At 42.0% G+C, this 15,970-nt stretch overlaps 1 protein-coding gene across 3 annotated transcripts in view; it reads left to right on the top strand.

Moving 5' to 3' along the window:
- The window catches only part of daam2 (dishevelled associated activator of morphogenesis 2), an 85,629-nt gene that overhangs the window by 52,360 nt on the left and 17,299 nt on the right, over window positions 1-15,970 (top strand). For all 3 annotated transcript variants that reach the window (XM_029493105.1, XM_029493106.1, XM_029493107.1), the window contains exons 5-11: window positions 2,847-2,941; window positions 11,083-11,416; window positions 12,932-13,042; window positions 13,416-13,519; window positions 14,074-14,140; window positions 14,268-14,385; window positions 14,507-14,645. In XM_029493105.1, coding sequence (XP_029348965.1) covers window positions 2,847-2,941; window positions 11,083-11,416; window positions 12,932-13,042; window positions 13,416-13,519; window positions 14,074-14,140; window positions 14,268-14,385; window positions 14,507-14,645 — 968 coding nt within the window. The remainder of the gene's footprint in view (window positions 1-2,846; window positions 2,942-11,082; window positions 11,417-12,931; window positions 13,043-13,415; window positions 13,520-14,073; window positions 14,141-14,267; window positions 14,386-14,506; window positions 14,646-15,970) is intronic.

Here is a 15,970-nt window from a genome sequence, read left to right on the forward strand (position 1 = left end):
TTATTCATCATAATTCCAAACATGTCCCTCCCCTTCCTGGCTCCTTTATTCACCCCCACTAACAGTTTTCCATTTTCCCCAGCACAGTGCTCCAGACAGCTACTTGACAAGAGAGCATTTTGAAATTTTGGCGGTGCTCTGCTCGTCCATGACTTCATGTCTTGGCTCACACGCGAGCTCACCTGGGACAGCCTTTCCACAGTAGCAGAGTAACTGCTGGATGAGCTCATTTTTGCTTTGCTGCTCAGAGAGATTACTGTACAACCAGCATCTTGATATTCATTCATAAAACACCATCTAAGCCATGACGTTGTTTGTGATAAGTAATGTCCTCATGACTCTGAGTTACTGTAACCATGCTGTGTCACAGCCAGTGTGCCAAGCTTCAGAGCACCCACTTGAATATTATTTTGTGTAGCTAGACAGGGGAGGAGATTAGGCAGTGGGGGGTTTGCATACTAGTGATGTGAGGATATGCATACTCACCTATTGACATATTGCTTTTTGCTGCTGCTCAAGGTCAAACCTAGAATTCAAACCAGCTTTACAAAATTCAGAAACCATTGAAGAGTTAGTTTGTAAGTGAAGGGAAATCTCCCTGAAAGTGACAGTGGTCATTAGACATGGGTTTACATGATGTTCTCGTCTATAAACAGTGAATTACCTCCAATAATTCCAAATCAGTGTGCTGTCAGTTCAGAGAAACAGCAGGAGCATTAGTACAGGAATGATGAGCTGCAGCACAAAATGTTAAAGACATTCAGAGTATTTCCACCAAAGCAAATCCAACATCCGTCTAGATGTCCTCTTCATTTATAGTATTTTCTGCACTTTATCTTCCCATCAGAGCAAAGTGAAGCTTGGCTCTCTCAGCAGACACTTGACGATGTTGAGTACAAAAGGAAAGTGCTGCGCTGAATTACACAACCTCAAACAACCACTGCAATTACTTAAAAGATATTTATTTACACAATTAAAAAAAACAAATAAATAAAGTTTCAGTGTCCTTTGAACCTAATAGATGAGTCATTATTTGATCTGATTAGAGAAAAGACTTGAATGCACTTGCGCAGAATTTACGGGTAATGCCTATTCAATTTGCTAGTCTTGAAAATGTTAATGTTAATAAACAGCTTGTCAGAATACAAAAAAAAGCTCTGCTGGTTTTCAGCTTAAGGTCATTTTTATAAATGTCTGTGAGAAAGTTGGAGGAGAAAATGTTGTGGTTATTTTAAACAAAATGGTTTGACCCCTGTAACTGATATGTGACAATATAAGTGTGTAATAAGCGTTAATACCCATTAGTCACACAATGTCAGTTGTTAGTTTCTGGCCACCCAGGAACAAGAGGATAATGGGTCGTAATAGCTTGGTTTCAGCTACTGCTGTTAGCTCCATCCGGCTTTGTGCCTCAGACTGACTCTGGTGGACCACTGCAGGGAAAATAATGCTGTTTGCCTTCATTTATTTTGAACAAACGCTTTTTTTCCTTGACACATCAATGACACACATGGTCCAAATTAGTTTTGATGAAGTGCACTCATCACTCACTTGGTCAATGACATGCTGACGACTACCTTGAAGGCACAGTTGTGGCTCTTGGGGGCACTTCCCATAATAAGGATTTAGGGAAGTACCCTTTGCTGGTTTACCAATCGGCTGTAATAGTATCCTTATGTGCGTGTTGGCCACAGGTTAGAACGAGCTTACAAATAGCAGATGTAGGAAGGAGCCATTTGGCTAGACTCATTGACACGGTGAACTGGCTCGCAGCACGACCAAATCATTCACCCTCCCCAACACTTGTTGTGTCCAACTTCCCATTGACTATGAACATATTCGTTGAGAGAAACTGGAGCCAGAGCCTTTCCTTCTTGGCACAGAGTCCCTAAACCATCTGGACCTGATGGATGTTTTGACTGCACTGTTTCTAGATTAAACACGCTCACACACTGGACAAACCAGAGCTGTTGTTAGATAGTCAAACATGGGGTGGCTTTAGTTCACGACGTGGGTTCTGTTTGTTCAAAAAGTCTGCTCTCGCTGAGGAAGATTTGCACCCAGCTTTATACTGCACTTCACTTTTTTTTTTTGTTTGTTTAAGGTTGAAGGGCATGAAAAAACAGGAGTACTTTTAAGCAAGTATAGTTTTTCAAACAAATCGCTAGGCAGCCACTGTGGGTAGCTTAGTTCACAGCTGAAACATTCATTGTTCGAATCTTAGCACTTGGCATCACGCTGCCATGGAAAAAGCCTGGCAAGGCTCAACAGAAACCCTGTGGCCCTGAATAATGTGAACGCAGAATTTCTTTGATGTTGCTGATGGAGGCCCGTAAGTTATGCAGAAATGCATTAACACTCCTGCTGGCCAAAGTGTTTTTATGATTTACCTTGTTTGTTGAAAGCTTGATTGGAGCTAATTGTCTGCATGATTTCATCTGGCATGTTGCAGGCTTTAGTTTCAAACGCTTCTTTAAAAGGAAAATGAAACTAAGGGGAAAATACACATGCTCTGTTTGCTTTGTGATGCCTGAAACATTGGCTTACGAATGAAGCTCTCATTGAATGGCATCAATGTACTGATGTGGGACTAATTGAAACTCGTCAATCGGTTTGTGAAGAGAAGAAAGTATGTACTGCGGCTGTCATGCTGGTGCCAAAGCAAGATTAACATTCTTGTGCTGACCAAGCAGACACAATGAAAAGTTCTTAATTAAAAGTGAAAACGCAGATTTCATACCAGTGGACAGTTTGTCTCCAGGAACCTGCTTTAAAGCCATTACTGAGGAATATCAATCAGTTGTTTTTCCACTAATTTCCATCTTCATTTGTCCCAATTTGTCCAGATGCAGACCCTGTTCGCCTTTGATGAGGAGGAAATGGAAATGAGGAACAAGGTGGTGGAAGATCTGAAGACAGCTCTTCGAACGCAGCCTATGAGGTGAGTGAGTCCTCCTGTCTACAGCGCTCTGACTTTGTTCCTCTGCCGTTATCAGCTAAACGTTCTCCAGCACTCCATTTTTTTTGGCCACGCATTCTTAATATTTAATGTGTTGAAGTTAAGCCACACACATAGTTAATATTGGAGCATGACACTGGAAATTTTTTTGTCATGAAGTCTATCTACTGTTGCAGCAAAAGGGACTGAAATACCAGCAAACTATGCATATTTTTTGGTTTCTCTTCTCTCGACATGGTCATCAGCAGCTGTTAGGTCTCACTGGCCACATTCAAGGGCACTGGACAGCCCCTAATATAAGCTGCCTCTCTCCCCGTCGGGAGCTCCTTTGGAACTGTCCATCAGCCTGTGGCAGTTGTATGACGCAGTGGTCTGAACCAAAGCCAGGGTGTTGAGTTTTCTGCAGGGAGGCCATGAAGCGACAGCCCTAATATGCAGAGTGACAGCAACCCGTGACAGCGTAAATGTCTGGGTCATGTCTGGGTTGTGTGTGTCTTTAGGATGCATGTATGCATGCATCTGAATGTATGGGCCACTGTAACTGGAAGAAAGGCTGGTCAGAAGCTGTCTCTAGACTCTAGAAACAAAGAAAGAAACCATCAGGAGACTTCTCATATATTCACAGTGAAACATTTCTGGAGATGATTATACACAAAGTTGATCATTGGAACTGATTCTGTAGTGTGGAAAGTTTGTAAAGTCTCTTACTGACATTACTGTATGCCTTACATATGTAAGTGTTATTTATCCAGCTCCATGTCATTAGCATAAGTCAGAACAGATGTTCAACAGACACTGAAGCGCTTCAGTTTTCTCTGGAAAAATTGTTGTTAAAAATCTTACTCATAGAAAAATGAGTAAGATTATGAAGGATTTATTTAAAATGAAGAACAAACTACAAAGCAGCTTAAATTGGCACTAAGCTGATTGTTTGGATCAGGGTCCAAATTTTATGGATGAATGAAAATGTTCCCTGATTGACCTCCCGATTTAACATTAGCAAAATTTTATACTAGTGATAAATTTTTACCTAAAGATTAGAAGAAATGTGTTCTAATTGAAACTGCCAATGTGAGAGGACCCATTGAAGTACTGTATATAAAATTGGACATAAACTCTGGGCGAGTGAGTGAAGCCAATGCTGAAAAGCTTTAAACCTGCAATCTAATGACTGTCAGGGGGCGACTCCATGGGCTGTAAAATGTAAAAGACAGAAGTCTGAATGAAATTCAGGTGTATTGAAGTCTATGGGAAAATGCCTCTACTTCTCACTCGATTCATTAGATCAGTAAAAAACTTTCCATTTTAGGTTTATGGCCTCAATCTCTACTTTCTAGTCTCAGTCCCTAAGCAGCCAACTGGAGGCTTCAAAAGAGCATCTCACAAACCAGTGGGTGACATCACAAAGGGTTGACACTTGGAGGAACATTAAGGGAATATGACATGCAGCCCTCCAACCTGCAGTCATGTGGCTGGCATGCTGCTTTAACCACGGGGTGACCCAAGATGATCTTTGAATACATATAAATTCAAAGATATATTCATAACAAAGTTTGCCAAATGTTCTGAAGAAGCTAATGTTTTAAGACTATTTAAAAAAAATATTGCCCTGCTCTTACCAGTAAAATAAAATCTGCCTATTTGTTCCAGAGAGCAGCCATGGGACTTATTTAGATGAGGGGTGAAAACTGGAGACACACTCATTAAACATTAAATCTGATTTACCACTTAAACCTGCTCAGATTCCTCTGTCAGTCAGTCCAGATGGAGACTATTTTCCACAGTCACAGTTGTACTTTTACTTGCTGTTGCATTAAAGCAAGGAACAAAAGACAGTATACTTCTAACAGTAACCCCAATGAAAGCATAGAGCTTTGAAACATCTGCATGAAGCTCCACTGAATGATAAAATGGTACAATAACAGTTTGTGTGTGAATTAACGAGACAAAGCTGCAGGCTTTATGTAGCTCAAACTGTGTGTGTGATGTGATGCTCTTCATTCGATCATTGCCTGTTTCATATTGAAGGGTGCTCAGTGTACCTCACCAGAGGTGTGTGAATTTCCTCAAACAGCAGTATTCACTAAGACACTTGCACCAATACTGTCCATAGAGTGAATTATTGCTCATGAGCACACGCTCTTCAGTACGATGGCAGTGTGAAGCAGGTGTGTCTCACGTAATAGGGGTGTTCAGGGAAAGCCTGTGTAGTGTGCTTATGTCGGCCATGTCTCATCTCTGACATACTGATGACAAAAATGTTGCCGCATCTAAACACCCCGTTGTGTGTCCCTGCTGTCTCTCTTTGTGTAGCTGTATCGTGTATATTGCTGTCTTCTGTGAAACATGGTGGCGCAGTCTGCCTTTGGATGACTGCCTGAAACGGCCTCCGTCAGTCTCTCGCTCAGGCATTTCAGAGAGACAACTGGGTCTGGTTGTGCTGTTGTCAGTCTGTTGTGTGGCCATTTTTCTTTTATGTGTTCTCAGGTTGGTTCATATTAAACGTATGTGAAGACCTACAGGATCAACTAGAGTCCAGCAAATAAGTCAGTATTTCATAAGCACAATTGTGTCAAATGAATCACTTTTTTAGTGCAGCTTCAACAGGGTATGGACACACAAGCATTTCATATATCTGCTTGCACAACATCAGCCAACTAATCCCCCAAGACTTGTGTTGGGAAACATTTCAGCTTATGGCACTTTAAAGACATCAGTTCCATATTTAGGTAATATTTTAAATGTGAGAAGAAGTCGGCGGACTCACAAGTAGGTTGCTGTAATGCAAACTAAATGACAGATGTTCGATTTCAGAACAACTGGACTCTGTCTAACGTTACATCTGTCACACAGCAGCTACAGCAGGCTCATTTATCCTCGTCAGTGACGCTTCACTTTGTCCATTAATGAGAAATAATTTTAAGTAGTTACAATTGTTAAATGTGCCTTTTTAAATATTAGTGATTCCAGACAGCTGTATAAAAAAAGAGAAACATTCTGGAATATTTCTTTCACTTGAATTTCCAGCTGGTGTCATTCTCTCTGCCAGTAGTTATTGCTTTGTTTATTAGCTGTCAATTGGAGCTTGAATTGTGATGTTGGGAATGTGCATGTAGGCGCATAAAGCTGAATCATAAGTCAAGTTGGGCATCTGAAGTTCTAATACACAAAGAGTAACTGCTACAGGAAGCTGCGTAAACAAATCAGACTCACTTGGTCTGGTGTACATTTCAATTTAGCTCCCAATTATTGAAGTAGTTACACTTTGGTAGGAACTCACTTTAACTACATCATTACAAGCACTTACATAAGCTCTTTGGCCTCCAGGGACATTTGCACATCTGCGCTGATGTTTATGCTGATGAGCAGGCTGTCTGTGCATTCTTGCATCGGAGACATCACGTCCCTCAATCAATGTCATTTCCACTATGAAATAACTTCACAATGACAGGAAATGAAGCTTTCCCAGAGGTCGCTGAGGTTGTCCTGGCCCAGAATGCACTGCGGTTCCAAACTCAACTCAGCAGAGCATTGCAGTTCTTGCCAGCACAGCTCTCATGGACACTGTTCCAGCAAGAATATTGACTTGAGTTGACTGCAGCCGTTCCCTTTACTCCTGTGTCAATAACCCTTTGGATGATTCGCTACCACCACATGCAAATATTATCCCTCAAAACATTTTGCCGCTGGATCTCTCAAAGATTGGGCTTAACTAGAGTGAACTTTATATCTGTTTTCACATATTACCAGACACATTAGTGGGGGAGTGGAGTATCACACCTTTAAAGAGTCTTGGATACAGCAATGTTTTTGTTGCCTCAGAGCGCAGATTTCTCACCCTTTGCTACTGAGCAGTTTAGAGGGAAATGGAGAGAAAATGGGGCCAGGTGGGTAGATACAGGCCGTTTTAAAATGACTGATCCTGCTGATGAGGGAGGTTTGTGCTGGCATGGCAATAAACAGATGGAAAGTGAGAAAAGGTCAGATTGAAGTTCATGGGCTGTACTCTTATTTTAATCCCTGTTAGGTTTGGCTATTGGAATGACACACACTCTCCTTGGCTTGGTTAGAGGTTCTTGTATCTATAGAAAGCTAAGAGATAAATGCAGGTTAAATTAAGTCTAGTTCTGCCGTTTTTTAGATTGTGTGTGTCTAATTGAAACCAATTTCACACAGTCAGTGTTTATTTATTGGTGATATTGAGTACATGTGTTAAAATACTGTCCAGACTCCACACAGAGCAGTATGAAATCCATTAAACTGCTTCGGATGTTCTGGCCAATCAGTCTCTCCGTCACAATATCAAAATCATCTTTTCATCTCTTAATCCAACCAAGTTTGTCAAGAAACCTGGGTTTCATGATGACCAGATGTTATTCTCAAACCATTTTCTTTGCCACTTTACTGTGCAGAATTAAAGAAAAATCGGATTTTACCCGAGTCAATGTGCCAGTCAGCTCTCAGTCCAAACCAAAGGTGTCTCCCACCCTGACTACTGAAATGACTCTCTGGCTTCCTTTTACATTCACTGACATTCTTACACAGAGTTCAAGGTCTGCACCCACATATTTGAGCTTGGTCTCAAAGAATAATGCTCCTTCTTGGCCACTGTGGTAATCTAAGAAACGCTGCCTGGTACAGCTATCTCGGTCCAGACTCTTCTTGACGGAGCGCCTACCCTACCAAGCCTAACCAGAACGTCCACAACATCTTGACACTTAGTGGACATTCCAATTTCTTCTGCTGCACTGAAGCGCTAGTGCCGTTACACCTATTGCTGTAAAATCAAGGCAATGAATCAAATATGGAGGTGTGTAGTCAGAAAGAAGTGAGCTTATTGGACCTCGGCAGCCTGCTCTTCGTCTTTGCTGAAGGAAACAGTCGCTACCAAACATACAGGCATACCCAACTCAACTGCTGGCAGTTAAGTTGCATTGTGGGAAATATAAATGCTACAGAATATCTGGTCCTGTTCTGTTCTTCATGAGTCTGTCAGTGCAAAGCTAAATAAGTGGAGTACTTTTCATGTGTCTGACTAATGTTTTTCTTCGACAAGTCAGCGAAGCCTTTATGGACACAGGATCCACTCGAGACTATGTCAGACACATACACACTTGCAAAGGGATCCCTGTGGATTTCATGATAAACCAAGTCCATAAGAACTGTTCCCTCTGTCCCGTGATATACTGTACTCATCACGCATGTGCGCTGTGGCCAGGGGTTTTATTGTTATCCTTAAATATGTGTGTCGCCCTTTGTTCAGCTCTTATTTTACCACAGTTAAACAGTGGGCCTCGCATCAATAAATTATTTGAGTGAGAGCCGTGGTGATATTGTATGACTTCTCTTCCAAATGGCACCCCTGAAGAAACTCCTGGGCTCTTGTCCACATTCTGGCCGTTTAAAGCAGGACCAGACGTGTGTGAATGTGCATGTGTGTCCCTGTACCTTGGTGTAGGTGAGTGGGTGTTTGACAGAGGTGTTAAGTGTGTATGTCTGAATGTGGTGATTAGATGAAGGATGGAAGAGACGCAGAGAGCACATGATCCCTGGAACTTGTGTTGGAAGTGTTGCACTTTGATAAGTTTGTGTGTTTAGGCTTTGAGCCAAGGGTGAACTCTTGACCGACTGTCTGCCACACAGGGGTCATCAACAGTTCAAGAAAGCAGAATGTTTTGCCTTTGTTGCTGAAACCTCAAACAGCCCATTTGCTTGGAATGAATTTCGGAGTTTAAATTTGAGCATCTGGATTATTTTTCCACACTGTCCTGCTCATTTAGAGTCCTGTCTGCCTCTGGTTGGGGGTTTTACGCTGTTTAGATCAATGGAAACTACGTGACCCTCACAGTTTCTGCAAAGAAGGCTCACTTGCAACATTGCTAAACATTTAATGATCTCAGCCATCTGCAGCCAGCAGAAATCACCTTTGACCATCCTTGGCCCACACGTGGCTGTCACTTTTGTTTTGTACTGTCTCGTCACCTCGTTCCTTTGTCTGAAGAACTTTGTGTGAGTGTGTGTTTGTGTGTGTGAGTGGTTGGCTCAGCCTCTGTATTGTTCAGCTCTGCCTGAGCTCATATCGTATGCAGCATTTGTCGAGCACTCACTGTCTTCAACGCAACCCCAGCGGGTTTTCAAGAATGCAGCGGTTGTTCCAAAAAAAGAAAAGAAAAAGAGGAGGCCTGCACACCACTCTGCTGAGTGGATAGGAGAAGACAAGAGGAGACTCCAGAGTCAGAGGAGATGGGGATACATATATTCAAGCGCTCAGTAAAAGAAAATGAAAGATGGGGGAGGAGGAGAGAGGAGAGCTGGATGTCACTGTTGAATGTATCTGAAGGGGCCATGCATCTATGTTTGTGCATACAACTGCCCGTCTTCCTATCCAGTGTGTGCTAAACCACAGGCACATGCATCTGCTTTTGATGCAAAGGGTGCATTTGTGCTGCTGGTATGTGCATTTTCAGCAAGGCAACGAGTGCAGCCTTGAATCCCGTCCACCTTTTTGAACCCAAACTCCAAGAACAACATCGCTCACCCACTGGTTTCCATACATTAATCACATAGATGTTCAGCCTAACTTCGCCTCCCTTCTGAGGCCTCTCTCCCTGTGAGGTGCCCCTGCAATTCACAGAAAGCCGGATGACAATTGCTGGCTTCTCTGCCAGCCAAAGACATGTCACAGTTATAAGATGAGTGTTTTTAACAGCTGGAACCATCCCGCCTTGCTCAACTTCCAATGTCTGTTTTACATCTGAATCAAGTCATATCTAATATATCGGATATATTTTTTGCCACCTCTTTGTTGAGTGGAGGCTGAGGCTGCAGTGTCTGCGTTCAAACAAGAAGCACATTGTCTGCTGAAAGGACGTGCGTGTTCTTTGTGATTTCAATGCAATGTCAAGAGCGGCTGTCTTTATGAATGCATGCATGCAGTATGATCTTCTTGATCTCACCCAGGCACTTCTGGGAATCACTGGATTACATACCTTTGAGAGATTTACTGATCATGCCAGGTAAAGGCAGGGCATATGTATGCGTGAGCAATTGCTAGAAATGTGGGCTTGATCCTGTGTGTAGGGGAACATAGGACAATAATTGGATGACATACATTTTTGCATTATGTTTTTTCCATGCCTTCTGGAGCCAAGAAGGCAGTGGGAGGTGATGGAACTTCCCTCATTTAAACACTGTATCTGTAACAGTGTGTAGCAGAAAATCCCAACTCACAGACGCCACGGCTTCTTTTCTTCACCATCTCTTCAACTTTCCGCTTTTCTGTTTTCTTCCTCACTCCCTCCTTCTTTCTTTATCACAAGCCCTCGTTTGTTTGAAGTAATGCATGAAGGCTATCAGGAATCTTAGTAAGTGGGAAGGTCATTTACCATACAGCCCACAGTGTGCTCACTGGGCGTGACATCCCTCAATGTTTATATGTCCTGTCTGTCATTCACTTGCTCTGGTTTCTCTTCCAGAGAGCTGAATGACTTGCTGCTTTCTAATTAGTCCAGCTAAGAAGGGTTATCAACAGGAACTTAGATAATGAGTGAAATGATTTTTTTTTTTTTTACGGGTTTTATTATAGAGCCACAGTGTTTCTAACCTTTTAGAATCGCTTTATTAAATCAAAAAATAAATAAGTGTGTTGACAAGATTACTATGTTATTAGTTATTGTGACTTTCACAGAGTCCTGAACTCAAATGTCAAATCTTATTTTTTTATTATTGCATTATTGAGTTTGGATTCTTGGTCAAATAAAACAATCTGGAGATATTCCTCCAGGCTCTTACTTTTTCAAGTGTGACTGGCTCAATGAATGTTAATGCCATTCTGTTAGTTGGTCTTTCAGTCACGTTACGAGTGGTGTATCAGTAACCAATCCGTGGTTTCAGAGGAAAAACCACCACAGCTAATGGCATCCCCATTGGCATCATCTGTCCTATGATGCTTGGTCATTTGTAATGCTTTGATTACAAGGGATGTTGCATTTCATAGTTTCATAGCACTTATATTCTGTTTCACTAACTATACTGGAGCATTGCTTGCCCCTTAAATCTTATGTTTATTCACTTCCTCCAACTATTATTCTTGTCTTACCTTGCTTCCCTTCTGTCTCCATCAGGTTTGTCACACGCTTTATTGAGCTGGACGGCCTCACTTGCCTTCTCAACTTCCTGCGCAGCATGGACTACGAGACGTCTGAGAGCCGCGTCCACACGTCTGTCATTGGCTGCATCAAGGCCCTGATGAACAACTCACAGGGCCGCGCTCATGTGCTCGCACACCCACAGAGCATCAACACCATCTCACAGAGCCTGCGAACAGAGAACATCAAGACCAAAGTGGCGGTGCTGGAGATTCTCGGGGCAGTCTGCCTGGTACCTGACGGACACAAAAAAGTGCTGCAAGCCATGGCACACTACCAGAAATACGCTGCTGAGAGGACTCGGTTCCAGGTAAGAGATTCAAAAAGTGCGGGTCATGTAACTGTGGGTCATGTTAGTATATTCAACTAGCAGCACGCATTTTGTATGGCACTTTTCTTCATGTATGCCCACACAAACACAGTGGAAGAAATAGATTGAAGAAAAAATTGGAAATGAAACTTTAGAAATATAAGCCTATATCAACCATACTAGGGAGTCTCTGCTGTAGGGGTGGGGCATTAAAAGCTTATGGGAAATGGCAAACAAAAATGTGTCACACTCACATAAATCAGACTGTGGAAATTTTGATGAGTTGGAGACTCGTGCTGTGGTGCCTCAGGTTAAAACAACACAAGGACCATATAAAAGGCAGGTGAGGACATCCAAAGTTATGGAGGTCAGGAAATGTGCAATGCTTTAGGGACTTGCAGGACTGAGTCAACAAGCCACATTTCACACGTCCTTTGGGGCGTGTGCAAATCACGTCACCGCAGGCTAAGCTAACACCACAGAAGCTGAGTGACTGAGAATGTATGACGCCTTTTAATGTTGGTTTGAGTTATGATTAGGGTGTGAAGTATGTGTGTGGGGGTTGGGGGGGGGTCCTGAATGCAAGAGAATGAAGGGTTTTAGGAGTGAAAACAGTGACTGTGTGTGCCGAGGTGGAGTGAGCAGCGTCATTACTTGACTCTAAATATATCCACCTGCTCCAATATTACCCCACTGGTGAAAGTTGTTCAGGCAAATCTTTTGTTGAGCTGAAGTGTTGGAATAGATTCTTTTAAGTGTTATGAATTAACTATTTTTTTAATAAACATGTTAGGATATTGTACTGAATGACTATATTGCATGTTCTCCCCATGCCAGTGTGGGTTTCCTCTGGTTACTCCGGTTTCCTCCCTCCGTCCAAAGACATCATGTTTGGGTTAACTGGTGACTCTAAATTGTCCGTAGGTCTGAGTGTGAGTGTGAGTGGTTGTTTGTCTGTCTGTCTCTGTGATGGACTGGTGACTTGTCCAGGGTGAACCTCACTCTCACCCAATGTGAGCTGGGATTGGCTACAGCACCCCCCCACAACCCAGAAACGGCTCCGCGGTAGAAGACTAAAAACTATGAATATACATGTATTATATATATAAAGCTGACAGAAATGGCCATTAGTCACTTCACCAATGTGGCATAAAAATGGCAACTATAACAAATGTCTGTTAAAAGTTAATCTAAAATGAAACAAATGTGCCCTGAACATGCTTTCTTAAGGTGGAAGGCTATCTCTAAAATTTTAACTTGGCCCTCGCATCAAGCTGTGGTTAAGAACCGTCTCCTTCATCTTCTTCCAGCCCACAATCATTGGGGCACAATATCAAACTGAGCTCTTGAGAAACCCAACACAATGTGCTGTTATTGGTTTTTAATTTTGAAAATAGTATTAATTGAATTGCTGACCAAATCTTGTTAAACTGTAATGTAGTGAAGGTGCTTTGTTACTTACCACCACTGTCTGCGTGTGGTGTTACTAACTCTACTACTCTCCTGACTGTTCAGACACTGCTGAACGAGTTGGACAGGAGTACAGGGCGCTACAGGGATGAGGTCAACTTGAAGACAGCCATCATGTCCTTTATCAATGCTGTGCTGAACGCTGGAGCTGGAGAGGTCTGCATGAACAAGCACAAGCCTTTTTAGATTCACACTATCAGCAAGTATAGACAAACTTCAGTTGAATAAACAGAGAAGCTTGTGTTTTTTAATACTTAAAGTATTATCATTAATTTCACAGGTGGTAAATGATATGCTGCAGGAGACTTGTATGTAACTTGTATGTTCAACTAAGCAAACATCTCAGTTTTAATTTTCCATAAAATGCCTGCTCTCAACTCATGTTATTTAGTTTGAGAGGCTCCTGTTAGTCTGTAGTTATAAGTGTTTCAATGTAAAGGTTCAACATTTTGAAACATATGCATGTTCAGATGAGAAGAAAATTTTAGCTAAGCATCATTCTGTTGTATTGGAACTGTAATATTTCCAGGACAACCTGGAGTTCCGCCTCCACCTAAGGTATGAGTTCCTAATGTTGGGCATCCAGCCAGTCATTGACAAGCTCAGAGAACATGAAAACGCCACTCTGGACAGGTGAGACTGATTAAAAAAAACCATCTTCATCAGTGTATTATTATTGTTGTTATTATGTTGTTGTTTTTTATCCCCCCCCCCCCCCCCCCAAAAAAAAAAAAAAAAAAAAAACAAAAAGGCACGATATGAACATTAGGAAATATGTATATTAATTGGCTTGCCAAAGGTCATTTGCAAATAAAGAAATGTAACATTTCCCTTGATACTGATTGATTATTTGTGTGTGAGAGTGGCGTTCCGAGTTAGATTTCTTGTTAACAAACACAAACTCTGAATAGCAGACTTCCAGAGAGGCTTATATGAAGGTCGGATCGTTGTAAGAACACCTCTCAGGCATGTTGTATTTCACCAACAAAGTCTCTGACACGCCAAAGCGTGGTCATCCATCATCAGCCTGTCCTCATTGCTAAATTTCAACAAGCGATCATAAGATTCAGAGGTTTCTAGAGCTGCTAAGGGGGGCTTTTGGTGTCAAGAACCCAATACAAATCATGAGGGTTAAATGAAGGTGTGATGAGTTTTATAATCGAAGGCTTTGATTTCTCTCCCTCCAGACACTTGGACTTCTTTGAAATGGTGCGGAATGAGGATGACTCAGAACTGGCCAAAAGATTTGATATAGTTAGTAATCTACTAACATCTGCTTAGTGACTCTATTTGTCTAAAGTTAAGCAGAGTAATTCACAGACCCCTAAATTCATTCAATAAATAAATATATATATATATATATATATTTTTTTTTTTCAAGACCCATATAGACACAAAGAGTGCAGGTGCCATGTTTGAGCTGATCAAGAAGAAGCTGAGCCACACAGATGCCTACCCCCACCTCCTTTCCATCCTCCAACACTCCCTGCAGATGCCCTGTGAGTAGCTGTGTACAGGCTTAGTTTGTGACAGTTTAGGGGTCCTTCATTTGAAAGTTTGAAACTTACTGATCTACGTCACAGGCCAACTTTTGATGTGTGCCTTTGTCGCCATGTCCAGATAAGCGAGGTGGTGGCAGCCTGCAGCACTGGCAGCTTTTAGACAGGATCCTCCAACAGATAGTCCTGCAGGATGACAAGGGGGAGGACCCTGACATCGCCCCTCTGGATAACTTCAGTGTTAAGAACATCATTCGCATGTAAGTGAAAGTTTTTTTAAAAGACTCACTTTAGTGTCATACAGTAAAGTTGCTCCTCCTAATTCAAATGAATATATGAAGAATGGTGCATAATCCGAATCATTGTCACATGAATATTCACCATCCTCAGACACTACTAGGCCAAACACTATATGATTTTATAGGAGTGTAAGAGAAACTATAAGTGCACTATAGTTCTAATGCTCCCTCCATGGCTAAAAGCTTCCCTTCCCTTTATCCTCTGTAAACATGCTCTCATTTCTGGAAAAGGCTTGTTGTTAATGTGTCCGATCAGCTTCACTTCAAATTCACAACCTATTCTTCACTTCAAAGAGGCAGTGGAATATCATGAGTTTTGCGTCAGAGCTTTGGAGTGGGAAAACATTTACAGTCACCATGAATAATAAGACTTTTTTAACACCCTGTCTATTTTCCAATTTGAACCATTGTGCCAGCGATGGGAATGCAATTGCACAGGAAGGTTAGGTGAAGTGAAGGTGGCAGCATGGGCCGTGGGCAGAAAAGAAGAAATGGTGCCCGAGCGTAAATTAGCATGAAAGCGGAAGGTAGAGATCAAAAGGAAATTGTTCTAATCGCATTAAGCAGGATAGGCTGGCCAAGTCAGCCATATTGAGGTGCAGTTAAGCAGTCTCATGGCCTCATGTGGGAGACAACAGGAAGAAGTAATCATTTCAGAAGGGGTTAACCAAGTACTATGACTTGATGTTTTGCATATGTCATTATATGCGCAGCTCACACTGCCATTCAGAGAGATTTGTATCCAAATGATCACTGATTGCTGGTATTTGTGGACTGGGTTTTCAGACTGATTAGAAGCCATGACTGTGTAGGTCGTGTTAAAAGATGGCATTCACTGCTTTGCCCATATGATACATGTGGTGTGTGTTTGCTTTTACCATTTTTCTCTTCCATTCTCCCCATCTTTGTTATTTCTGAACCAAGTTTCAGATCAGTGATGAATGTGTTTAGCCTCTGCAGTGAAAGCACCATACGATATGTTGCGTGGTAAAGCCCCAGCTGGCTCTCACGTTTTAATTCAGCCACCATTGTTTGTGCAATCAGCACACTTGAATGTAATTCTTTCCAGTAGCGTACAGAAAGGGAACCTGGGCGCTGCATTTCAGCCCTGACGTCCATTACTGTCCACTACAGATTCATCACAGTGGTCAAAACACACCCTTCATTTTACACTACTGCCAAAAGATTTTGTTTCCATAAACTCTCTGGGAGTAAATTATGCCTGGTAAAAAATGGAGATTTCCACATTGCGCTGGGACTCTGCTAGGGGCTCTGACAGTTAATGG

This window comes from Echeneis naucrates, chromosome 22, assembly GCF_900963305.1.
Source record: "Echeneis naucrates chromosome 22, fEcheNa1.1, whole genome shotgun sequence".
NCBI lineage: Eukaryota > Metazoa > Chordata > Actinopteri > Carangiformes > Echeneidae > Echeneis > Echeneis naucrates.